The 27,491-nt window shown below is 45.2% G+C and overlaps 1 protein-coding gene across 3 annotated transcripts in view; it reads left to right on the top strand.

Annotated features, from left to right (window-relative positions):
* The window catches only part of LOC119466475 (RNA-binding protein 5-B), a 63,717-nt gene that overhangs the window by 26,814 nt on the left and 9,412 nt on the right, over positions 1-27,491 (top strand). Inside the window, exons 12-18 of one of the 3 annotated variants that reach the window (XM_049656954.1) lie at positions 852-878; positions 5,061-5,150; positions 11,977-12,244; positions 16,076-16,191; positions 21,051-21,267; positions 23,191-23,375; positions 25,536-25,589. In XM_049656954.1, the coding sequence (XP_049512911.1) occupies positions 852-878; positions 5,061-5,150; positions 11,977-12,244; positions 16,076-16,191; positions 21,051-21,267; positions 23,191-23,375; positions 25,536-25,589 (957 nt within the window). Of the gene's footprint in view, positions 1-851; positions 879-5,033; positions 5,151-11,976; positions 12,245-16,075; positions 16,192-21,050; positions 21,268-23,190; positions 23,376-25,535; positions 25,590-27,491 lie in introns of all 3 variants that reach the window. The other 2 variants (XM_049656955.1, XM_037726989.2) reach the window with 2 other exon arrangements.

Here is a 27,491-nt window from a genome sequence, read left to right as displayed (position 1 = left end):
GTGTTGTGAGAGGCTCGACCATGTAGAACGCTTGGAGATATTAACGCTACTACGTGCTAAGATGTTAGCACGTAGACGGCTCCAATATCATGGAGCCCTTCGTGTAAAATACCATATGTACATTTGTATATAAAACAGTTTTCTGATCTCACTGGACATCTCCTTCTCCCGGCACCTGGCACGGCACCATCCATGGAAACTTCGTGGCTGCACGGACCATCGGCTTTCGCTACAGCGAAAGCCGATGGTCCTTGCTCATGTGCGGTCAAACCCATTAAACTATTTATAATGAATCCGATAGCTCTGCGAGAAGTGGCTGTTGTATCAATAGTTCGTTAAATGTGAACTTGTCCTTTAAAACGCTGAAAAATTAACATTGAAGCTGGCGTCTGCAGTCACGATCCAACACCACTTTGGTCCGAAAATCATATTTACGGGTATCTTAATTTTTGTTCCCGGCACTTTCCCGCATCTAGCTGCAAGTTTGCATTTAAAACATCATCTCTAGAATGAAATGCGGCATTGTAGCTCTTTGAAAATCTGGTGTCCTGTGAAAACTGCTGTGCGCTCAGTTCAGTCACGCTTCCGCATTTTGGAACTTCACATGTGCCCTCCTTTTACCACGATAGGGTTTGCAGTGTTCATACGGTACATTTTAAAAGTTTGTTATATCTAGACGCAGCTTCAATAGGCAGGGTCGGATAACTGTAAATGTAGTTAAATGTGGCCTTTACAACTGATAAATTGTTATATCTGGGATCATTGTAAGTGGGTTCGACTGTATACAATTGCATGCATTTCTTGTGGGAAGTGGGCATTTTGTAATTTGCTGTCTTCTCTTATGCTTCCAGCCATCGACTCCCGGTGTTACTCAGCAGGCAAGTAGCCTTTCTCAGTGTGTTCCACACCATTTCTAATGTTGGCAGTGTAGCAGTTACTCGATCTGTATGTACAGTGGAGTCTCGTTGGTGTGATCTTCATGGGAACCGGAAAATAAAACCTATCATCTGAAAATCTTATTATCCGAAATACGTTGCTCCTACTATAAGACATTGGCCAGGAAAAGAACAAAAAAACGTATTATCCCGAAAAACATATCATGCAGAATCGTATCAATGAGATTCTACTGTGCGTGTGGACTTTACAATAGTGATGAGAAAGAAAATGTGGCTTATTAGGTGTGTGCAGAGCAAACCTATAAAAGCCGTGTTTATTTCATTTCCAATAAATATTGGTGCGGGTGTCCACACTTGGGTCTTTATTCTTCATGCTTGTACTTACCTTCCGTGCTGAGTTTTCTTTTTTGCTCAAAGTGAAAGTTAAAGTAATGATAGTCGAGAAAGGGGCCACATTAGCTGGTAAGAATGGCATGGCGCTTGTCAAGAAACATCTCAACTTCTCCACTAATGGTGGCATTGTTAGCAGTTTTTTGGTGCTCCCTACTATGCTTTGCGGTCAGTACACACTTTGCGGTCAGCCATGCGCTCACTCTCTGCTGCTTATGCATTGGGCATCAGTGCACTCAAGTTTGGCTTTGGCAATTTTTTCAACTGTCTTGATGCGCTTCAGATGCACGATGATTACGCATTTGCTACAAAAACAGAGATCCTCTCCCATCATTGTGTTTCCTACAGAAATTACTGGGGGTAACTGGTGCTTGTGTTCGTTGGGAGCTGTAAGTGTGGCAGTTCAGCCAGGACGAGAATGACGAGGGCAGCACATGGATTTGCCTAAACTTCATCCTTCTGACCAACTTAAAGGGCTTTGCAGCTTGGCAAATTGATCACTTTTAACGAAGTATTGCATTGTAAATGTAACAATTCCGGCATCTATGCATGTCTGCAGAGATTAATTTTCTTGCTGTGTTCAGAAAACGAGTGGTATGGAAATTCAAAAAGTGAAGTGCAGTAAGTAAAGCTACAAAAACGTTTTTAAACCACGGGCATGAAGATCAGACGAATCCTACTAACCATCACTCTCAGGATAGCTGAACGATCGCAGTGTTAGAGCTACCTCTAGTAAGTTTAATTGGAAACTCCATATCCTGTATGAGATACAGGATGTACAGATGGACTCAATCACAGGGTGGTTCTTATTGTAGTGTTCCATGTATGTGAGCTCGAACACTGGGAAAGTCTGTAGGGATAGGAGTGTACCAAGGGAGCTGTGCCTTGGCACTCTGTGCGTCGCAGTTCGCGCATGCCTGCTTGCCAACTGTGGTACAGTTCAAGCTCGAGGAAACTATGTACAACGACCACATGTGCACTTTTATTACAAACGCTTATTACTCTTGTAACCAACACTTCGAGCAGGCCAGCTAGCGGTAGTTCACATCACTGAGGGATTCTTCGAAGGGAAAATGCTAGGTAAACAGTGGTTTTAGACTTACTGGCTCAATGGTACAGGTGGCCGTGGAGTCTGCCATGGCTGAAACGTGGCTGGCTAACCATGTGCACAAAATCTAGAGCAACGGGGGAGGCATCCGCAAGCTGTGTTCACGTGATGCTCTGAATTAACGATTCAGTTCATGGACCACATTGACGCGGCTGAACTGCAACGAATTTGGTTGCCAGCAGGTCGTCTGAAGTATTCTTGAGCAATGAGCAAAGTTGCTCATCTGTAGACTGAATCGGCAATTGAATCCATCTCACACATCCAGCTAAAGTCACTGTGGTTCCTTGAAATGGGAGTGCTGAGGGTGAAAAGTGAAGAAGGGGCATGGCTGTGTAATTGTTAAGCAATATTCGTTAAAATGTTAAGCAAATATTCGAAAATTTTGAGTATTATCAAATATTATTTTTAATATTTGCATTTGATTCAAAAACTAGTTATTAAAAATGTTTTGAATATTTGGTTATATACGAATATTCGAAACAAATCGAATGTATTGCTGGCTGTGTGGGAGCAGACATTTGTACCATTTGCTTCTGTCTAATCTAAGAATGTGTGTCTCATTTTGTGCTGAAATTTGCGATATATTCTTGCTGCTTGTGCAATTTTGCCTGTAAAGCATGCTTAGCCACTGGACGTTTAAGCTTTGTGGGAAAGCCAGTCTCTCAGTAGCTAGGGGCACATTGGGTTTGCGGACGGCGAGTGTGCATTCTTTTGCAGCGCTTTTTTTTTTTGCCTCCAAGTTTATGGCCATTTGATGTTGGATAATAAGGCACAGGTTGGCAAGAACAGACAGCTGGTTGGAATTGCTAAATTTTCCAAGTTAATATGAGCCAAATACACAATTTTTTAGTATAGCAGCTCACTGGTCTTCTTTTTTACCATTGACAATGTAGTTACAATGTTCCAACATGCTAAAATAACCCAACTTGCCAATAAATGTATGTATATCATTATTCAATATTCGAAGCTAAGCATTTGTATTCGATTCATATTAAAATATTTCAATATTCTCATGCCCCTAATACAAAGGCTTTGTGCGCCGAGATGGAGCATCTGCAATTGGGATGTAAGCTTTTGGCAGCTTTCTTGATCAGTCGCTTTAAGAGGTGTCATTTCGAAAGTAACAGAACTGTTGGCTGCGTGGTTTGATTTGGCAAGTATTTGGCCTTCTCCTTTCTATTGCTTTCTTTCGTTCTTCGTGCTTCTTTCGTTTGCTGCCTGTCATGCTGCTTTCGGACACGAGTGCCAAAGAAAGGGTCACCGCAACAGCTGATGCCTTAGAACTGCTTATTTGCAAAAGGTCCCAAGCCACACAATGACTGTGTTGCCGGAAGCGGGACACACGCTGCGTTGGCCATTCTTTCAATCTGTGCTTCTCTGCACTTGACTCAGGATAACAAACTTGATCCTCTGGTGTTTTCTCAGAACATGCAGAACCCTTCATCTTGCTCATTTGCTCTCCCCTGTTATCCTCTTTAAAGCTTTTGGCAAGATGATGTGGCTTCAACTGCTGCTGCTTCAACCGCTGCACCAATTCGTGCGTCAGGGATAACCACATGACCGCCACCCCGTTTTCGAGATGTATAAAAAGGATGCCTAGTGAACATGCCTGCACCCACACTCCATTTAATGTGCATCTTAAATTTGTTGCAGGAAAAAGTGTTATACTAATTTAGGACTAGTTGCACATTCAAAGAATTGAGGCCTCGTACCATGGTTATGGAGTTGACAGCTACCTGACAAACCGAAAAAAGAGGAAAATTTTGTGTCAACATTGCTTTAAGAAACATGCATACATTATGGCAGGAGACTTTTCTCTAGGTAGTGCATATGTTTGAACTCTCCTGAATTTTTTTTAGTAATTGAGGCTGATTCTATGATTTTACGAATATTTCATAAGTGATATCAAAAATAGTTCGCAAATAAGCTTCTCTTGTTAGTCTTCGACCAGGCCTTTGGAAGTCCTTCAATTTTCAAAAGACACTAGATGGTCACCTGCTTCGAGTAAGTTTATTCGAACTAGTCCCTGAAGCAGGCGAAATCTGCAACAGCAAAGTCTGAAAAAGTCATCTAAAACTGGCGTGTATTGGCGCTCTTTTGCCATCCCTGGCCATAAAACCCCGACTAATCATCATAAATCCAGTGTGTTGCTTGCCAGTTCTGTCCCAAGTTTGACACTGCCTGTGTACTGCATCTAAAAGTAAATCGTTGCGTTTACAGAAAGTGTGTGCTCTGGGCAAACAATGTTAAAAATATGTTCTATTTGCCTGCCCTGCCCCCCCCCCCCCCCCCCCCTTCTGTGTTGGGTTTGCTGGACTTTTAATCATTTTAATGTTCATGGGTTGACAGGTATCGTAGTAACAAGGTTGAGAGCTGGACCAGTCGGTACGTGATTGAAAGTGAAGACCAGCCAAAAACACAGCATGCACTAGCAAGAACACAATTGGATGGGGCTGAAACTAACAACCGAACTGCGGTTTCCCGTAATAAAATTCAGTTGCTAGTTCCAGCCTCGTCCCGTCGTCGTCTTGGCTGTGTGTTGTGTATTTTTCACAGGTTTTCGCCTTCGAGGTATGGTAGTGCTGTGCGAAACTATGGGGTTGATATGCTCCTGGTGCAAGTGTGTGGTGCGGATGTAGACGTTGGCCATGAATGTGGGTGTGCAGGCCTCAGTGAATGTGGCGGCCGCGCCCGTGACGTACGGCCCCCATCCCCCCGACAGTGGCGTCACGTCTGCTGCTGGCACAGCAGGCCAGGTAACCCCTCCCTTCTCTCCCTCCCCCGTTCACACGCACGTGTGACGCTTTCGGAACCCGCTGCAGTGGCTGTGGCATTCTATTGCCGAGTGCAAGGCTGTGGTTTCGATTCCCAGCTGACACAGCCACGTTTCAGTGGGGGCAGAATGAAGAAATGCCTGTGTGTTTAGATTTAGACTTAGTACAATAAAGAGCCCCAGGTGGTCAAAATTAGCCCAGAGCCCTCGACTGCCGTTTCTCATAGCCATAGTGTTGCTTTGGGATGCAAACCTTGTCAGTCAGTCAGTCACTCAATCAGTCAATCAATCAGTCAGTCAATCGGTCAGTCGGTCAGTCAACACTCTTGGAGAAGGTTTACATGCTGAAGGGACAAGCCTAGTGTTACAAGACTCGTCCTTGGAACCTTTAGCTATCATAATTTTTATTTACTTATAGGGATGGGCAAATAGTGAATTTGAGGTTCGAAGCGAATTCGAAGCGAGTAATGATTTGGTCGAATAATTTCGATTTGAATAGTATATGTCACATATTACAGTAAAACCTAGTTCACGGGACCGAAAAAGAAATGTCCAAATTAACCGAATGCCAAATTATCAGGGTATCCAGAAAACAATAAGCAAATGCTTACTACGTCAGCACGATTTTATTAGTGTAAAGGTTGAGCAAATCCTTTTGCTATTTTGCACAAACGCAGTGCAGAAGCTGCAATTCTCGTCATCTCGTGACTGAGTGGCTCTCGCAGCGGCGATCGAGGCCTTGCGACTTCCTTCGCAGCACGGCCGCGGCACGCGCCATCATTTGCGAGACGCTTTGCACTACCGCGTGCACATCCCGATTATTTTTTCGCCAGTAAGCTGACCGCCAACAGATTACACGTCAATCGCGATGTAGCCGGTGCTCTTCATCCTCGACAGCTGTGAACCGAGTCAAACAGAAACAACTGTTTGTTGCAACCGCGGCCGCTCTCGACGCAATTATGAACGGTGACTTTGCAGTGCTTAAGGGTACGGCCACGCTAGCAGCAAAAACGCGCCCGTCATGGAGCGGCAACGTGTTATGCCGCGCACGGCAAAAGCGGCTGGAATCGGGTGCCGCGCGAAATGGGTCTCCCATTTCTGCGGCAAGTGCCGCGAGATGAAGAACCAATCAAGAGCGACGAGGGTGATGTCATGGAGCCGTGGCAACTGGACCTCCGTGCCGGGCTATCAATAGACGATCGTCGTGTCTCGCGGTTCTGTGGAGGAATTTCTGGATGCTGTCCGATCGCACCCGTTTCGCTCACGGTGATTTCGCGTTCCGAGAGTGCGTGAGATCATATCGCGCTGCCGCACGGCGAGACGCAATTGCCATGCTGGACTTCACGGCAAGGTGCTGACGCGTGGCATGACGCGCACGTTTTGCCGCTAGCGTGGCCGTACCAGGCACGCGGCCGACGCACGCACCGAGTCAGAACGAACTACCGTTCGCTGCAACAACTGCAGACGAAATTGCGGTCACTACCTATGCGATTATGGATGGCCACTACACAGATTTTTAGGCACGCGGCCGACGTGCGTATTGAGTCAAAACGAAACTACTTTTTGCCGCAGCCGCTGTGGAAGAAACCGTGGCAGCTATCGACGCAGTCATGGATGGCGACTATGAAATCCCGCGGCCAACACGTTCTTATGCACGGCGGTAAACGCAATAAAGACACAAATAGGCATGAAGTGTTCCATCGTTGCTGTCATTTACGTACGATTTCCGCTGATGACTATGGCGATGCCTACTCCGCAGCTTCGTTTCGGTTGTATGCTGGCGCCGTTTCTGCTCTTTTGCGTCGCACATTTCAGGCTCTTTAATGCAAAAACATATAGCCTTCGAGATTTGTGGTTGATGTATGGCAGCCATGACGTGAAACATAGCCTCCGAGATGTGTACTAGCCTTCGGTGGCTTTCGGCTGCCTATTCGGGAGTGCCGAATAATTCGAAAATATTGAATGCCTGAATTCGAATCGATGCGAATAACGAATATAGAATTATTCGATAGAATATTCAACAATACCGAATATTCGCCCATCCCTATTTATTTATTTATTTATTTGTACATACTGAAGCCAAACTTTGGCTATAGCAGGAATAGGAAACGAACAATCAATTTTACATATACATTACAACTGTGAAATAGCAGTGAGAAATTCATCTAAAGGGCACTTGCGTACATTTTCGGGCAAAGCATTCCAGCACTGAATCGTGTGAGGGAAAAAACTATACAAAAACAACTCTGAACGAGAACTATACGGAACGATATTTAGAGTATGATATTGTCGAGTATTCGAGGGGGCTGAAAATGTAATGTAATCTTGTGAAGAACAATGTGGTGAATTTACATAACTGTGGAAAAACTTCAAACCATCAAAGTGGCGATGTTTCTGAAGTGTGATTAGATTCAAGTCAGAAAGGTTGGAAGAGGGTGAAAAATATCTATCATAACGACGACAGATGAACCTAACAGCTTTTTTCTGTACTGACTCTAAAGCGTTGACGTATTTCATATGATGGGGATTCCATGTTATTGAGGCATACTTCAATATTGGACGTCTTAGGGTTATATAGGTTATCAGTCTAGTGTTGTTTGGTGCGGTACGGAGCGTGCTCTGCAAATAACCAAGGTGTCGTAGGGCTTTTTTGCATGTTCAATATGCGAGGACCAAGACATATCATGCAAAAAAAGAACCCCCAAATATTTATATTGGTTAACTCTGTTTAGGGATTGATTGTTAAAAGAGATTGAAATGAGATATAGAACGAGACCTTGAAAATGATAAAAGGACAGTTTTGCTAAAGTTGATGGTCATCTGCCACTGTTTGCACCAGCTGTAAAACCTTTCAAAACAAGTGTTAAGAGCGTCATGATCAGATTGACATTTAGTGACATGATATATGACACAATCATCGGCATATAGGCGAATTTTCGAGGAAATAGTAGAAGGAAGGTCATTTATATAAAGTAAGAACACGAGAGGGCTGAGCATAGAGCCTTGTGGTACACCTGACGATACACCTACTGTCGGGGACTTACTAGAGTTAAAAAGTACAGTCGTGAGCAAAAGTATACGGACCACAGGGTCGCTGGAAAAATAGAATTTCTTCGTAATTAACAAGCATAAACTGGAATTAATGAGTACACTGAAAAGTTCACAACGCCAAGTTTAGACTGCAGTGCTCAATTTCAAGTTGCGTTCATAGGCAGAGGAGAAAATCATTTTTTTTCGCGCAACCCCTGGCCCGTATACTTTTGCTCACGACTGTACATACTGTGACCGTTGGGAGAGAAAGCTGGATAACCAGTTTACAATACTAGAGTTATTTAAAAGGCTTTGAAGTTTATACAAGAGTTTGGTGTGAACTACTGTATCAAAACCTTTTGAGAAATCGATAAATAATGCGTCAATTTGATCACTGATATCTAGAGCTATGTCATGGGCAAATTATTTGAGCTGAGAGACTGTGCTGAGGGCCTCTTCTGAAACCATGTTGAGAAGCAGAAAATGTTTTGCTAGACTCAAGAAACCCGGCTATGTTTATAGATGATAGGCTCCAGTAACTTGTCACATTGGGACGTTAATTAAATTGGTCTATAATTTGTTAAAATGTGCTTATTACCACATTTGTATAATGGGAGAGCCTTAGCAACCTTCCATGAATTTGGGACTACACAAGTGGGCAAGGATTTTTTAAAGACAATAAAGGTACTTGCAAGTCCATAAGGAGTAACGTAAAAAAAATGAGTTTGGAATGTCATCAGGGCCTGCGCTTTTTTAATCAAGATTTAGAAAAAGATTTAAAGCACCTTCCTCGTTCACTTTGATGTCATCTATGGAAGTATCTGTAACGCGATCAAAAGGGGGAACCTCAAGATTATCTGTAGTAAAAACTGATTTGGAAATCGCTGTTAAACGTCTTTGAAATTTCAAGTGGATCACTAATGTTTTGACCATTAAATGAATTGGACAAGGAACCTGGAGGTATAATGGAAGACCAGAACTTAAGAGGATTAGTTTGGTGTGAACTACTGTATCAAAACCTTTTGAGGCAAAAAATTTGGCAAGGTGTGTCTGTAGTAAAAATCTTGGGCTGCCACTGTTTTAATTTGAAGTTTCGCTTTAAGTGATTGAAATTTCCGAAATGTATTAGTATCATCACTTCTCTTTGCACGTCAAAGTTGGGCGACGCGGCGAGGGAGATGCAGAATTTCGTGAGTTATCCAGAGCAATTTAGTGTTGTTTTCAACATCTTCAAACCTTTCAATTTCCTGAAGTGCTAAAAAAATCCTTGGATATTGTTAGCAACTAAGATCCATTGCATGCTGTTTGGTCATGAGGCTTTTAAAGGCTGCTTAGATTTAAGAAATCAATTTAGTCCAATCTGGCTAGCATCTTTGTGGTGGTTGTCTGTTATGTTACTATGCGTATTTTTCATTTTTATATTTTTGTTCATTTTTTTTTGCTAGTGTGTGATAAAGAAAAAGTTTGCTTGTTTTTGAAGACAATGTTTTATTTTCAAGTTGTCTAACAATGGTACTTCGTTCCTGCAAGTGCCTTGGGAAGTTAAAATTCTCGAATTCTTTGTTCCATGAAACTTTTTACGAATTGAGGTGTGCTGTTCAGGCTTGCATTAAGTCTTATGCAAGCCCGAATGTTATGTTATTATACAGTAGGCACTAATGGTACTCTCCATGACTGTTCACTCTTGCTACGTTTGAAACCTGAATCTTGAAGGGAAAATTATGAAAGCAGAGCTTGCCATTTTTGTGAATACTGTTACGGGCTGATGACTCGGGGGAACAAAAATTACTGGTCCTTGAGGTTGAAGAAAAAAAAAAAAAGGCCAGCCGTGTACAGAGTGGCTAAGTGTAATTCTTCAGTATAGAGGCAAATGACTTAGCTTCAACATTGTAGGTCTCACTTTAGGCTATTTTTTATGGCCTCATCACGGGAACCCAAAGGCAAATACGAAAGCGGTTTACACTGTTAGAGCATCCTCAGAAACGTGTATATTTTATTGCCGAAAAATGTTTGTTATGCCTTAGCATAGGAGAGGAAGGCCGTACAGTTTCCCCTTTGAACCTAGCACCAAAGCAGTGAGCCTACAATGTCTGTCTGACATAGTGGATGTCGTGGTATTGTCACATAGGCTATAATTATGCAGGAGCATGTTACAAAAGTTGCTAGGTTCAGCCTTGGGTTAATTTCATATGCATTGTCATGGTTATTTATTGCCAAGGTAGGTAATTAATTGGCCACTGGCAGACATCAAAATTTCGTATCCTTTAGAAGTTTCTCTTTGATCCACAAATAGCCCTGCTATTGATACTGGAGGGGTGATAAGAATTGTGCTCGATGCCATAGCTCTGGTGTTACCCGGTGTGTGGGTGAAACATTGTTCTTTTTGCCTTTGGTTGTTCGAGCTTGGCTCAGGCAATCGCCAAAAAAGAGGAAGCTGTTGGGAAATCTTTTCTTGCTTTTGTTTGTACTAGCGTATCCACACGACAGAACCATTCTGTATTTTCCGTGCCCAAATGCACTTCACCTGGCGACGCGTTATGGACAACTGTTGTGCGGGCCTAGCCTGCGGGCCGCACGGACAGAAAATGCCAAGCTATTTCTAACGTCCACATTCCGGTAGTTCAATGCTGTGGATTTAGCCTAGAGTGCTTTGTAAGTCTGGCAAGAAATGCTCTCTCTATTCCAGCAAGATCGCTTTTGAGGCATCAAATACTCGTTATTCGTCCAGTTCGGATAAAATGACAGCCATCGTGGCCAGTGGTCGTTTCTTCTCAACCTCCATCTTGGCACTGCCCTTTAGCGAGAAGCAATAAGCATTGTATTGGCTGTTTCATTACAATTTCAAGAAATTTCAGGCACTTTATGTCGCCTGAAATTTCAACACTTTCAACATCATGTCATTTAGTAAGTGACTGTTTATTAGAAGCCTTTGTAAAGCATAACAACCTAAAAGCTGCCGTCGCTAAGTAGTGTCATCACTTCGTAAAGCAATGCCGCAAGCAGGTATTGCTGTGTTGCGAAAGGCTTTGTAGAACTGAAAGTTTTTTTCAACCGAACCTTTTTGTTTCTTTATTTAACATAATGTTCAATGCAATCAATGCCTGCAGAGGGCATCACATGACTTTATTGAAGTTGCGTTCGCGTGTTGCATTCTGTTGCAGCATTTTGTGGCTGATTAAGAGATTGTGGGTTTGATTCTCAACTACGGCAGCCACACTTCATGGGGGGTGAAATGCAAAAATAATTGATTACTCAGGTTTAGGTGTGTGTTGAAGAGCCCTATGTGTTTAGATTTAATCTGTATCGCTCCATGACATCCTTTGTAGTGTTGCTTTATGAGGTTAACCCTTTGCATGCTGGTTTATTATCCTGAATTCTGACCAAAATGGCCACAAAGCATTATTTATGCAACAACTCAACCATTTATTGCAGGAGTAATGTTTAGCACCATTATACAAGATAATTTAAGAAAAGGAAGTGCTATTGTTGGTCAACATTAAAATTGACAAAATGAAAAGTATCGTCAATGAGCTCAGGTTGTCTGGCCATTTTGATGGGAAGCGCACGGACGAACCCAGCTATTCCAGGGCATGGAAGGGGTTAGATCTTGTAAATCAATCAATCAAGTGAAGTCCATTACAGTGATGCTTTGACTGCATTAGCATGCTATGCTGTAGAATAGTGAGCACACATGTTTTACGCACTCGTTGCGGGTATATCTAGAAACTGAAAGTTATCTGGCACTGGTAGTGCAACTTGAGTGTGGTGCTCCTGTGCAGACCGTGTCAAGCCTGGGCACGGTGGTTGTGGATGGCGTGAGCTACCCGCGCTACCCTGTGCCCGACACCTCCACCTACCGGTACGATGAGAAGTCCGGCTACTACTATGACGCCTCGACGGGCCTATACTACGACGCCAACTCGCACTACTACTACAACCCAGAGGCACAGCAGTACATGTACTGGAACAATGAGAAGCAGACCTACCTGCCAGCACCCACGTCCACAGCCACTGCTGTCGGTGCCAATGCCACTGATCATGCTGCAGGTAGTTATCTCTCCTTTTTCTTTAAAGGGGGACCTTGTGCTTCAACCATTTTTTTTTTTAATTTCGGAGTAGATTTTGATGAAACTTGTTGAGCTTATGTATTCAATGTGCTAATTTAGTATATAGAACCCCGCTGTTACATTCCCGGGTGCTGCGTTTTCCCGGCTGTTACGTCGTTTTTGGCCAGTCCCAGCATAGCTCCCATAGGACCCAATGCATTGGTAACCCCGCTGTTGCGTCGTAACTGTGACACAATTCCCGCATCATGCGTTACGAACTGCCATCCAGCGCCAGCTCGAGCAGCTGGTTGAATTTTCAGGTCGCTTGGCTTGGTGGCTTGACGATGGGATTGGCCGCCCAAAGTGCCGGGGGCGACACCTATAACACATTTTCGGTTTCTGCCAGTAAAAGCATGGCCTTTGAGATCTGTATTTGCTATCTAAAGATGGTGTGTTTGATTCGTCGGGGCCCTAAAATTAGTTATAAAGTCCAAGGGTGATAACGCCGTCGGCGCGCACCGTATGCTGTATGTGTGAGTGAAAGCATGTGAGGGTCAGCCGACGATTGCGGCTCTCAATGTCACACGCGCGAAGCAGAAAGGCAGGGTGGAAGCGCGGGCGCCGTATCTTGAAAGTGATCTGCGTTGGGGGCAGAGTCTAGGCAGCGTAGGTGCATCGGCGGCTCGTAGCTTTGTGCGCTGTGTGTTCTCGGCGCTCAGTTTGCGCTGAGTTAGACGGCACGAAAGTCGCATTGCTCGCTGCTGCTGTGGCGCGCTTCCACACGCCAGCGTTTCCATAGCGAGTGTCTGCACTCATCGAGTGTGATGTGTTCACATTTGCCTGTGCGCGCTGACAGTGTGCTTGTTAATATAGTAATAAGGGAATGTTAACAAGTTTATACAGTCGATAAAACTACTATTCTTTGTATAGCTGTCTACTAATTTGCTATCGCAATCGATGCTTCGGCTTTCGGGCGAAACTGCGACTTTTTTAAAACGTAAGAATTAAAATAAAATTCTGTGCAGTTCACCACTGCTCTCATTTCTCAATTTTTCCTTTTTCTCGGCTGTTGTGTTTCGCGGCTTTTATGCTTTTTTTTTTTACCTTCCGGTGAAAAACCTATCAGCGGGTTTCTATTGTATACATTCAGTTTTCTTGCAGAGTAAATAAATTTTTAGAGATAAAACAAATTCAATTCCTTGCACAACTTGCTTGGAGGTGAGTTATTTGCTAAACTATATATGATGTGATAAAGATTGACATACAAAAATGATATTGAATGAGCAGAGTTTGCAGTGCTACAAGAATGAATGCTCTAGACTGATTTGAGGCAAAGTTATGGCATGGGTCAAACTTTTTAAATATAAGAACGCATAGCAACACCCAGGACAAATTATTACTTTTTGAAAATTACTGTAATTGATTTTGTTAATACTTAGGCCTACTGCTCTATCTGATATTGTACCTGTCTGACAAGAAAGTTATTGTGATAGGACAAGTAATACCAGAGATATCGTCACTTCAAAGCTGTGACATTACCAGGAATGCATTGTTGAGAACATAAGGAAAATCACTTCACACCATGTTCATGGTGATTATGGCTAGGGCTAAATGAATCAAGGGTACAAGTCTCAAGCAAATATAAATGCTCTACGCCAACCTGGAACGAAGGGACACGAAAAAATGTTTTAGGCTACTTTAGGCTACAAAGAGCTGTGTCTCCCCTTTAAAAGGATACTTTGGAGAAACACTGAATCAGTTTAGATTGATTTTGTATTCTTGAATAACTAGTTTTCTGGATTTTTCATTAATAGATGGATTATTGGAAGAGAAAATAAAGGTAAAAGTTTCATTTTTGAATTGTGGGCAGGAACCGTAGGATCGCTCGCCACCGTGATGGCTAGGATTGCAACATACTTTTCAGGATTTCGTTCATTGTGGTTGAGTAAATGTTCTTGAAACTTCCCATGTTCAGTCTTTTGCTCATTTAGGATACATTTCATTGAATTTTTGCCTATAAAAATTTAACTGTGCTCAAGCTAAAGAGAAACTCTGAATCAATTTAGACTGACAAAATATCTTTCAAACATTTCTTTTTTTTAAATTGCCATGACGGGTAGATTATTATTAGTAAAAATAACGGTTGATGTTTAATTTGTCAAAATTTTCGTGCTGAAACCTTAGTGCTGCATTCTTGGTGTGACATCATTGATTTCGAAGCATTTTTTTTTTTCATGTTGAAGCCATTGTGGCTCTGTGAAAGTTCTTTAAATTGTCATGTTCAGTCTTTGGCTCTTTTAAAATACAGTGTGGTCCATCTTTACCGATAACTAATTAGCTAGGTCCAATCAGACACCTTCAAAATTGAGTTAGTGCGGGAACTTAACAGTAATGACTTTTAAAAGGCAAGGTACGGAGTGGGCCTGTTAGCAGTTATTAAGCTAGGTTAGGCAAGTTATCTTTTCTTCCATGTTGATGTATCGATTTCTTATTAATTCTGTTTGGATTAACAGCATAGTTAAATTTCTATGCTTCCCTTGATTTCATTGTCTCCTGACATTTATGGTGGTTGCCTCACATTTAATTATTGTGCTGGATGCACGAGGTGTTTGAGAACACGGTTTCAAATTGCCCTAGACGCTAGTATTCTCATTCTATTTGTCCATCCGCCTAACTTCGTTTTCACCAAACTCCTCTGTCACCCATCTGCATACTTATTCCAGGGTATCAGCTTCTAATCTGATGTAGATGACGCCGTACGTTATCCTATTTGCCTTGCCCGCCATCCACAGAAACTTCGACATTGCTACCTTCTTAATATCGCCAAATACGTGGTGTCCAGCCGAGCTTTAATGATCTGGAGAAGGCTAATTAACTGAAAAATCAAATTAACCGGAGTCAATTCAACTCCTTCACTACCATGGGGAAAATGTGTTTTTTGCAGTTTTCGTGAGATATTTTTGTTTTGGTGGAACTACTGCACTCAATATTTTATCTAATACGTAAACAAAATGCAGAATCAATGCACTTTACACGCATAAAGGTCTTATTAACGAGATATATGTAATAAAAAATATTAATTGCCAAAATCAAGATGGCAGGATAAAATTGAACAAAGTTTGTAAAGACACGCTTGTATCTACTAAGAAAAACTTGTCACTAAAATTGTGAGATATACAAAATGTATTGCCGTCTAATAGGCACTATCTCCGAAAAAATAAAAATTTTTAATTGAACAGGTATTTCGCTACAAAAATTTAACTGCAAGCACTACATTTGGGTGTGCCGGGCTGCGGCCGCCGATGTTCCGGGCTAGTTTGCGTCGTCGTCGCTCTCAGATTCAAAGTTCAACGAAAGAGCAGCATCCTCAGACTCGCTGCTGCTCGATCCATCGATAAAATCAGATGCAGACGCAGCGGAATCACAAGATTCGTTCGAAGCACGCGCGTTGCTCTTGGAGGCGGCCATTTTTGCTTTCTACTTTGACGATTGCGAAACTTCGGAGCGCGTTCAACAATTACCGCTGGCAGTGAAAAAGCAAACTACTTAAAAAAAAACAAAAATATACTTCTCCTCCTTCACGTCCGATGGCGTAGTGCGTCTGTGAGCGGCGCGGAAGGTCTTGAAAGCGGCATTTAAAACGATCGATAGCGGGCTAACGATGCCCAATGGGTGCAGTACAGGAAATAGTTAATGCTGTGGTAATGTCATTTTCCTTCAGCCTTTTACAGTTGCCTTGTCATGTTTCCTTATGCAGTGTACATATGCTCACAATCTAAGCGCCATTTGGTTTACACTGTGTCTGAAGATATTTTTTTTAATGTGTTTTCAGCTGCCAATGCGGCTGGGGCTGCAGCAGCAGCTGAAGCGGCCGAGGCCAATGACAAGAACAAGGGCAAAGGCAAAGACAAGGAGGACAAGGTCAAGATTGCCAAGAAAATTGCCAAGGTAAGTGGGCACCCGCAGAATTTACTCCTGCTTGAGCAGAAAGATTCTTCGTGGATCTTTCAATAGTACCTAGCATTGCTGTCTTGACAAAGATGCCTTTATCTCCGCTTTCCGGCTCACAGTGATTACGGAGTGTTTCCTTCATAGGTCACTGCTTCCTAACCTTGTAAAAAAAAAATTTGCCGGTTGAGTTTTGTGCTAAGAGTTTTGAGAAGAAGTACGGGCTCCAAATGTGCCGTGGGATTGGATGCATTCGTGTTTCTGTTAACAGTCCTCAGTGCTGCGTTTTTTCCCACACTGCAGAAACATACCAATAACAGGAACAGCAAAGCGTTTTGTAGCAAAATTTGAGTACTCATTTCTCGAAACTGTAAAACTTCGTTTCATAATAGCAGGCAACACTATGGAAGCTACGCAATTACTGCGGTCAAAGAAGTCTCACTACGCACGTTTCTTCGGTGCAGCGTTTTGTCTGCAACACTTTCTAAAGCAGGGGTTCTCAGGTACGTTCATCCCAGGGAACCCTGCTAAGCTCCATAAAGTGCCAAGGAACCCCCCCGATTTAACCAAATTATCAAGGGTATCAAGAAAACAAACAAATGCTGCACTACGTCAACACGCTTTTATTTACTCAATGAATCGTCAAATCTTGTTTCTATTTAGCACAAGACCAGTGCGGAAGCTGAAATTCTCTTCATCTCATGACTGATTAGCGCTAGCAGAAGGCCTCGCGACATCCTTCGCGGCGCGCGTTTTCATCTGAGACGCGCTTTGCACCAACGGGTGCACATCCCGATTATTTTTTCGCCACTCAGCTGCTCGCCAACAAATTGTCCGTCCATCGCGATGTAGCCGGTGCTTTTTATCTTTGACAGCTTTGCACTGAGTAAAAGCGAAACTACTGCTTGCCGCAACCGCTGTCGACGAAACCGCGGCCGCTATCGACGCGATCATGGACGGCGATCTTGCGGTTCAGAAGGCAGGCGGCAGACAGACGCACCCCAAGTCAAAACGAAGCTACCTTTCGCTGCAAGAAGTGTGGACGAAACTGCGGTCACTATCGACGCTGCCACGGGAGGCGACTACGCAGTTGTGAAGGCACGCAGCCGACGCGCGCATGGAGTGAAAACAAAACTACTATTTGCCGCAATCGCTGCGGACGAAACTGCAGTGGTTATCGACGCGATCACAGATAGCGACTACGCACTTACGGAGGCACGCGGCTAGCCGCCAACGCGGTGTTACGCGCGGCGATAAACGCAAGAATAAAGGCTTTAAAGGCACAATTAGGCACGAAGCGCTTCGGCGTTGCTGTCAGTCACGTGCCGCGTACGATTGCCGCTGAGGACCACAGCGATGCGAACTGCGCCGCTTCGTTTCGGTTGGACGCTACGCCGTTCTTGCTCTTCTGCGGCGCGCATTTGCGGTGCTCCGCGTTTTTTTTTTTTTTCCGTTTTTTTTCCCCCCTTCAACGTATAGGTCAGTGCGCACGCTATCGGCACCTACCCTATCTACAAATAGGAGAAAGGCGCATGGTGGTAAGCTACGGCCTCCGAGATTCAAGTGCGAAAGCTTAGGCACGCTGCCCGTTCTCAGAGGTTGGGTGGCTACAAGCTGCTTGCGTATTTATTGCGCAGTTCGCGCGTTGCTGTTACGCACTGTGATGTGCTTTTTGACACTCGGGCATGGGTAATGGAGGTTCTTTGGATCAAGCGCACCTCGTGTTCGCCGTTTTAGACACTTGTCGGGAGCGGGACCAGGGAAAAGTTATCAGTGGCTCACGGAACCCCGAGCAGGGGCCTGCGGAACCCGTAGGTTCCGCGGAACCCACTTTGAGAACCCATGTTCTAAAGAATGACTATTTTATATATTACAGCTATAACATGTGGATGTACGCTTACGTGAAATCACATATTGTTTGTGTGCCTGTGGGCTTCTACAGTGTGCGACCTAAGCTATGTCTTTGTTGTGAGTGCAGGCATTTTCGCCGTGGCCACTGGTTGCAGAAATGGGTCACCCCGCTCATTTGGTGCTAAATTGGTTTTGTGGCACCTTTCATGTAATAGTTCTTTATTCAAAGATTACCAGACAGCACTGTAAGGCGTACAGCATGGGGGTTGCAGCATCTAATAAAATATATCTTCATTTACACAATGTACTTACTTTTCAGTCGGTCTGTTGCACTGGTTTACTGTTTGGACAAAAAAAAATTAGCATGCATGTTTGTCTTGGTTTGGTACTCCACAATTTTGCTGTCATGTTCACTGCGCCTCAAGATATAGTGAGGTTTCTTTATGCAAGTTTGCTTGTTTATTTTGGTTTTATTATGGTAAATTAAATACAGAAGTTTCAGTCTCAGCTTTCTGCGATGAGTGTAAAGGGATTCCCAACCAAGCTCATCTTTCATTGCCGTGCAACTTTCACCCCATTGATACCACCCCAAGACGCACCGGGCAGCTCGGTTTTGCATTTGCTAGAGAGCAGTAATGAGGGTAACTTCGGCGGGACCCCACACGACACAGCCATACTCCCAAATTGGGCGAATACAAGTAACATAGCCCGTGCTTTTTAAATTCACATGTGAACAACGCAAGTTTCGTTAAATAAAGTTCAATGCTTTACCCCCTTTAGCTATGACACTGATTACATAAGGTTTCCATGAGAATTCAGATGACAGTATTGCACCTAGGTACCGTATTTATTCGAATCTAGGCCGATAGTTTTTTTCAAATAATCACACACGAAACTCTAGGGTCGGCTTAGATTCGAGGATTTTAAAAAACGCGCCAGTTTTTAACTGAAACTGATAAATATGGTGCATAGTTAGCGCCATCTAGAAATGTCAGTATCGCAGCCGCTACTAGCCGCGCCAGTAGCCAGCTGGCGAGCGACGTCGCCATTTTGACCTGCGTCGTATCGGTAGTATCGGTATGGTGCAGCATCGGCACGCCGTGTGGCGTTATCGTAATGGCACCAAATGGGCGGTGCCGCTTTCTAAACGAATACTGTATTTACTCGAATCTAACGAGCACTTTCAACACGACCCTAAATCTGCGTCGGCATTTCAAAATGGCCGCCTCGCACGCGCGTCGTGCCTAGCTACCGTAGCATGCGGAAGCTTCCTCCGTGTGCTGCAGTACACGTGCTTAGGCAATAGTCTACCGTCTGTCTTCACGTTCTCAGCGTCTGCTCTATCTATCAGCATGAAGTACCGAGTTCATCATGATGCCGCATTTAAAAGGAAAGTGATCATCTGTGCGGAGACGGACGGAAATCGGGCCGCATCACGGGCGTTTGGAGAATCCGAAACTTGCGAGCGGGACTGGCGCAAACAGAAGGAGAGGATTTTCGCCAGCAAAGCAATGCGGAACGGTTTCAGTGGACCGAAGCAGGACGTAATCTGCAACGATCCACTCCGGCGATACGATCAGGCTTGGCCCTATCTTGAAAGCAATCTGCGACTGGTAAAGTCCGCCGCGCACCGTGTTTTCGCCGCGTTGAAGCGAGAGGCATGCTAGCACGAAGGCGCGCTTCGTCTCCATCATTTTGACAGTTCGTTTCCGCGGTCAACGAGCGAGGTGTGTTCATGTTTGCTTGAGCGCGCGTGACACCGTGCTTATTAATAGCGGTCTACTAATTTGCTACCGAATTCGATGCATCGCCTTTCGGGCGAAACTGCGACTTTTTTTATTCATCGCAACATCAGTGCATCGGGAGGAAATCTATTTTTCCAAATTTTTCCTCACGGAAAACGGGTGCGCGTTACAATCGAGGAAGCGTGAGAATCGAGTAAATGCGGTAGTTGTGCTAGCCCTAGAGGCATCGTCAAACGTTCAAACCGGGCGGAACTTCGGCATCGGTCTGTCGTTGGAGGGGGCCACGGGAGATGGTTTTTGCGTGCGCCGCAACGTGCGCTCTTTCCAAAAATGCAGCATCTCTAATGCGCTGGGTGGTATTAAATATAGCGCACTGTTTGAAGATGTCAGCAGTAAGCAAGATAGCGACGAGAATGAGCTCGGCATGTTCAAATTTAATAAATGCTGTTTCATTTTGCGAATGCTGTCCTCGCTTTTTCGTTCGGCCTACATTCGAGGTAAGTTTTTTTTTTTTCGGACTTCGAACTTTTGGGGGGTCGGCTTAGAATCGGAGTCGGCCTAGATTCGAGTAAATACGGTACTTGTATGTACTGTCCTGCTTCATTACAACACCGTTTAAGTAGTACGGTGATGGGATTGGCTTACGCTTTAGGTAAAGGAAAGATGTGCACACTTTTGTACAGTCAAATCTCGTTAATTCAAACACGCTTAATTCGAACTGCCGGTTTATTAGAACTGACGCTGTGGTCCTGTCAAAGTTATGTGTATTTCACATTTCTCGGTAATTCGAACGCAAAAGCATTTGCGACGGTTAATTCAAACATACCGCGGACTGACAATGCTCTCAGCAGCGCGCCAAATAACGCCGCAGCGCCTCCGACCGGCATTGCTCCGACACCGCCATAGAGCAAAAGCTTAGTAGAGACCCCTTAACACCGCGCGGAGAAATAAAAAAAAGGAAAAAAAAATACCGCGGCGAAAATTTCACTCTCTCTGAAATGGCAAGGTCGCCGTTTCAGGACCCGATACGGAAACTTGGCACTCACTCGCCAAGGAAGACATTGTCTTGTCTTCAAAATTAAGTGTCCATTGGGAAGATAGAACGCTCAGTGCAACAGCTCAAAGCTCTACCCATTGCATAACATTTCTTCCACGTTGAAGAACTAACTGTCCCTTTCATGACCTTTCATTAGTTTGTTAATTTTAGACTCTGCAACAGCTGAGCATGTGTGTGTATGTCTCTGTCCTCTCTCTGAATTGCAGGACATGGAGCGTTGGGCCAAGACGCTTAACCAGAAGAAGGAGAACGCCAAGCAGGGCCTGGTGGCCTCCGCGCAGAGCTTGGCCGACGAACGGCAGTCGGCGGCGGCCGATGCGGGCTTTGCCATCCTCGAGAAGCACCAGACCGCCACGGTGGACCGGTTGGCCTTTGGCGGAAGCCTGCTGCAACCCAGTGTACCCGAGAGCCCCCTGGCTGCCGGTGAGTTCCGACTCTTTGTGTTCTAATACAGTCGACGTCCGATGATCCAAACTCCCTAGGGGCTGTCAAAATGTCCAAAAAATCAGGCAGTCCAAAAAAAATGAATGCATACCATTTACTGCCCCCAAGGGTTGAAATCGCTACAGGCACGTCCGAAATAGCTCTGAAGGCCAGCCAGTACGGGGCTCGTATAGTGATAGAAGACGGCGGGTGCATGCGTGTACAGTTAAGAAATAATGCCGTGTCCCGTGACAATTGCCCCTTCCCACTTTTGGTGTGCTTCACCGCGTAACACTGCTGTATTGAGGCGAAGCTGACTTTCGGGAAGCGGCATTATGCAACGCACTGTGCTTTCCGAGCTTCCAAGACATTGGCAAAGATTACAAAGGCGGAGTCGGTGCCATTGCTAACAGCAGCATATTCTTTCAATGAAATACAGGGCACTGAACAGCAAGAAGCTTGGTAGCAAAATGTCGGAAGTAGCTAGGCCTAGTGGTGGTGGGTACGGCTGCCAGCAGATATGCGTGCGAGAGCACCAGTTCGAGGCGGCAAGATAATCAAAATGGTGGTGGTGGTGGCTTTGACTAATGCTGTTTCGGACCTACGGTGACGGCAAAAAGTCCGGAAAATTGGGCACCGAAGGTTTTTTGCATCTGAAATTTCAGATGTTCTTATACATTGACGCTCTATAGAGTACGTGACGGTGCCACGAAGGCGTCTGAATTATTGGGCAGGTGCGAAAAATCGGCTGTCCGGAAAATCGGTCGTTAACTGTACTTGCTGTAGTCGGAAAAGTAGACAGTGGCCATCTTAAGTATCGTGCCAGTAGGTGGTGTCTAAAACATGGCGTCTATGATGTGTTTCTGGCTCCCAATTTGATTCTGGCGCCTGCAGCCAGCAAAAGCACAGCCTTCAAGATCTTACTGTTATCTAGAGAGAGCCATTGCTAGGGCATGGGTTTGGACACAACCTATTCTAATAAATTCCAGGAGCTCGAAATGCTCATGGCTCCTATTCGACATTTTGTTTTTGCATGTGCGTCTTGGCACATCTGTGGTTTGGTACTGCTTTTTATCGCGCGAGTGAAGGAATTGCAGGCACAAGTCAGCAGCGACGCCATTGAGTGCTAGAGCGTGCGTAGAAAGACGTCCGATGTGGTCTCGAACTGTTTCAAAGCAGACTACACAGAGGTGGCCCCTCAGTTGCTGACGTCAAATAGCCTTGCCATTGGTGTCAGTAGGAGGAGTTGAGAGGCAGCGATTTCAAATGAAAATTTTGTGTTACAATCTGCGCTGAGAGCCCAGTTTTCGTGTGTGGATAACCGTATTGGGCCCTCTATTCAGTTACAAACATACTGAGAACTGTTGTACGACCGTGTCATGGCCCTTTTAAACTCACAGCTGGATAGAAAACTTGAAGCTGCATGAATGTGTGTGCGAACACAAAACATGCGTATATGATACGATCTGCTTGCCTTCTGGCAGCTAATTGGCCCAATCATCGCAAATGCTTTCTCGCTTTTTGAAATTCGGGCTGTTTTTGTCGCCGTTCATTATCGTTTCGATCGGTCCTGCCGACCAACAAGCCTTGTACCGACTGAGACCGCGTGTCGTAAAAAGGCTGCGCATGTTACGGCACCAATCACTTACAATGATGCAGCAAATGTGCAGAATATTAAAAAAATCTAGTATTAGATATTCAATTTGGTGATATTTGAGTATTTGCAGACCCCTAATTGTTGCACCAAAAGAAGTAAGGGTTCACAGACAGCTTTCTGCTCAGCCGCCTCGCAGCCTTTTGTTGTTTTCCTTTTTCTTTTGTTATTCTCTAATTATCATTTGTTTTCACGCTTCCCCCTTTTGAAGCGATGCCACGTCAAGCATGGATGTTGACAATCTTGCCCTGTGTTTTGCCTTGCCACAGCCGGTGTGACCAGTGCGACCCTGGTGCCAGAATATGGGGGCGGCTCAGACTCCGACTCCGAGGCGGAAGGGAATGACGAGAGCCACCTGCTGGACTGGACCAAGCTGGCCTGCCTGCTCTGCAAGCGCCAGTTCCCCTCTCGTGAAGTCCTCTCAAAGCACGTCCAGCTCTCGGGACTCCACAAGGTGAGAGAGCGACGAACCTGTCGTGGAATCTTAGTGGCTGTGACGTCGCGCTGCTGAGCTCAAAGTTGTTGGTTCGACCTCTTCTGAGGCAGCCACACTTCGATGGAGGCTGTTACACTGAGATTTAGGTACATGTTAAGGAACTTGTATGGCATGCCTCATAATGAGGTCATAATTTTGGCACCTAAAATCCCTGAATTTATTTTAGAGTGACGACGTGCCACCCAACCTCGTCAGTCTTTAACAAAGACAAGCAAGCTAGTTTCATGTGTTGTTTCAAATGCATTGTTTATTCAGTGCAAAAGCACACAGCGAATCGCAGACACTAACTACAGTAGAACCCCGCTGTTACGTTCCCGGGTGCTGCGTTTTCCTGGCTGTTACGTCGTTTTCGGCCGATCCCGGCACAGCTCCCATAGAACCCAATGCATTGGTAACCCCGCTGTTACGTCGCAACTGTGGGACCGTTCCCGCATCATACGTTGCGAACTGCCCTACCGCGCCGGCCCGAGCGGCCATTTTGATTTTTCATGTTGCTTGGCTTGGTTGCTTGACGATGGCATTGGCCGCCCAAAGTGTCGGGGGCGACAGTTATTACGTATTTTCGGTTTCCGTCAGCAAAAGTATGGCCCTTGAGATCCGTGTTTGCTATCTAAAGATGGTGTCTATGACGCGTTGCGGCCATAAAATTGGTTTTGGCTCATAGATGTTCCGCATAAAGTCCAAGGGCGATAACGCCGTCGCCGCGCGCCGCATGCTGTAGGAGTGAAAGCGTGCGAGGTGAGCCGACGATTGCGGCGCGCCTTCTTCCGTTGCGCTCAAGGCACCGGCGAGGGAGCGAGGGGGGAGTGATACCTGGCAGCGTTGTGCTCTGGCTTCAACTGCGTACTACGCGGCGGCGCGCGTGCCGTATCTTGAAAGCGATCTGCGTTGGGGGCAGTCTACGCAGTGTAGGTGCGTCGGCGGCTCGTAGCATTGTGCGTGCTGTGTGTTCTCTTTGCGTTGAAGTGATAGACAACAGCACGAAGGTCACTTCGCTCGCTTCTGCAGCGGCGCTTAAATTCCTCACCCCAGCGTTTGACAGCGCGTGTCCGCGCTCATCGAGTGAGATGTGTTCATGTTTGCCTGTGGGCGCTGACACCATGTTTGTTAATTAGTTAATAAGCGAATGTTTACAAGTTTATACGGATGATAAAACTACTATTCTTACTTTGTATAGCTCATCGCAATCGATAGATACTTCGGCTGTCGGGCGAAACTACTTTTTGGCACACGTAAGAATTAAAATAATATTGTGTGCAGTTCAACACTACTCCCATTTCTCAATTTTTCCTGTTTCCCGGCGCTTGCGTTTCCCGGCTCTTACGTTCTTTTTTTACGGTCCCGTGAAAAACGTAACAGCGGGGTTCTACTGTATTTATGGAGGTTAACGCCACGGAGACATTTTGCTTTTGCCCATCACACCCCCCTGAGGTGCATTGCATATGATTGAGATGACGCAAAGTGCAAATGTAGCATGCAATCTTGAACATGTGTTTTGACTGTTTTGTACTATACTGAATATCAGAGCATCTACCAGTTGTTTCTTGTGGATATGTATCCACCAGTAATAACTTAGGAGGCTGAAACTTGTAGGTTAGCAAGGAAGCTTGGGAAGAAGTTGAGGCCTATGCAACATGCAATGGAACGAAAAATGTTGGGCGTAACATTAAGAGACAGGAAGACAGCAGTTTGGATTAAAGAGTGAACAGGGGTAGCCAATATTCTAGTTGACATGAAGTGGAACAAATAGAGCTGGGGAGGCCAGATAATGAATGCATAGAGTTACATAATGAGTGCCAAGGAAAGGGAGGCACAGTCAAGGATGGCAGAGAATTAGGTGAGTTGATGCAATTAGGAAATTTGCAGCCATAAGCAGGGGTCAGCTTGTGCAAGACGGCGGTAATTGGAGATTGCTGAGAAAGGCGTTTGTCCTGTAATGCACATGCTATCGCGCTTAGTATGAGCTACTACGTGCAGTGGCTTTGCCATTCGCTCTTGTGTTGTAGCTCATACTCAGCGCGATAGTACAACAGGCCTGTGATGAGGTGGGACGTATAACGACTCTCTGCTTGTGTGCCCTCAGTTGACGTGGCTTCTGCTTTTCATCTTTTGTTGCAGCAAAACCTGGAAACTCTGCGGTTGTCAAAAGGCGCGGGTGGTGCAGAGGGTCAGGTAAGTCTGCTGCATGTCCTTGCTTCTGTCTCATGTTGCCATTTAAATTGGTGTTCAAAAAGCGATGGCCACGACGTTTGTCCAGCGCCTTTTGCAGTACATAAAAAGCATGTCCTTTGAGATCAGTTTCTATTAGACTGAAGGAGCCATTGCTGGGAAGTGCAGTGAGCATAAAACGTGCAAAACCCAGTGCAGAAAGTTTACATTGATAATTTCTGAACAAAATAAAAAGTTGAAATTATCTTTGGCATTCTTAGTACGAGATACCTGAATGAAGTGCTTGGCTGTTCGCTGTGCTGCGCTTAGAATCATCAAACAGCTTCAAGTGGCGCTAACTGCACCCCCTATGTTTGACGCTAAGACTGCGATTAAGTAAGGGCACTTTCTCCGAAGCTGAGCAGTGACAGCTTCGGAGAAAGCCGTAATCATTCGGCTGTCAGAGCAAGGTTGACCATAGAAATTCAGTGTACGTATTGACTGCACTTTCGTGTATCTGTGGTGACAGGCAAGTGTGCACGCAGCAGTGCTTTGACACGCTTTCTTGGACACGTGTGGAATAAATTCACTCATTTTCTGGCGAATCCAATTTTTCAGGCTTCTCATTATTTGGACTTTTAGGCGATCCTGGCTCAGTCAGAATTATTGGTCGATGTCTGCATTAGGTTGACACACAGTCAATTTTAATGCTTTTTTCTTTCCTTCAGAGTAAAGGAGATGTTAAACTGAAATGAATACAGTATCTTATTGTTATTTTCTGATGCAGCCATCACAATTATGACATTTTGCTTGGAGGTAGGTGATATATTCCAAATTATACTGAGGGAAGAAAGTTCTTGATTCATTGTACTAAATTCACAGTAGGTGGATCGGCAGCAGATGCTGAATAAAGCTATGGAAAGCCGACACACGAAAAGCATAGAACTGCACAGGATACGCGCTGACTGACAAGAATTATAATTAGGACTGTTCTGTGTGATCCTGTGCCCCTGGCCTCTTGTCTGTTGCACTGATTACAGTAGACCGCTTATAACGTCAGTTGCCGAAGTCGTGAATATCCGCACTATAAGCGGTACCACACTATAACCAAAGCAACAATTTTCAAGGCCCACACAAATGCAAAACATGTGCACCGAGCCGCCACGCGTATGCGACAGTCAAGGAATGCGGCTACAACGTTTGCATTCAATTTACAGTCAAATCTCGTTGATTCGAACCAAATCACGCGGCGGCGCCTCCGACCGGCATTGCTGCGGCACCGCCATAGAGTAAAAGCTTAGGGGAGACCCCTCAATGTCGCGCATGAACAAAACAAAGAAAAAAAAATGCGGCGGAAATTTCGCCCTCTCTCAAATGGCAAGGTCGCCGATTCTGCGTTGCGCCGGAACATGCGTGTACGTGCCGATGTCTCAGCCACGCGTCCGTAGCCACGCGTAGAAAATTGCGGAGAACCCTTCTTTCTTCTTTATGCTTCCTCTACTTTCTACTCACGTGTTGACCTTGCACGCTGCGGCTACGGCACAGAGGGAAGCAGCGGCGCTGTCCTAGGCCGGTCAACGAAACTGCCCCACGCCGGCAAACGCCCGCTTTCCGATAACGGCAGAAAACGAAACTTCGGGGAGCTGGTTGGTGCCTGGCCGTCTGTAGCGGCGGCGCATGCATGGCGGTGGGCGCGCACGGTGATGACAGTCGAAAGTGAGGGAGCTACGAGGGAGGGCGAGGGGAGGCACGGAAGCGGCGGAGGTGAAATTCGCTTCCCTGCCGCCCTCCTCCCTCACATTCCACGGTCTCCGCGTGCGCCCTTCGCCGTGCCGGCGCCGCCCGCTCCCTGAAGTTTCGTTTACTGCCGTTATCGTGAAGAGAGTGTTTGCCGGCGTTGGCAGTTTCGTGGCCCTCGCTCGCTAT

The sequence above is a fragment of the Dermacentor silvarum genome, chromosome 10 (genome assembly GCF_013339745.2).
Source record: "Dermacentor silvarum isolate Dsil-2018 chromosome 10, BIME_Dsil_1.4, whole genome shotgun sequence".
In the NCBI taxonomy this organism is placed as follows: domain Eukaryota; kingdom Metazoa; phylum Arthropoda; class Arachnida; order Ixodida; family Ixodidae; genus Dermacentor; species Dermacentor silvarum.
Note: the sequence above shows the minus strand (reverse complement) of the source record. Positions and strands in the feature narration are given on the sequence as shown.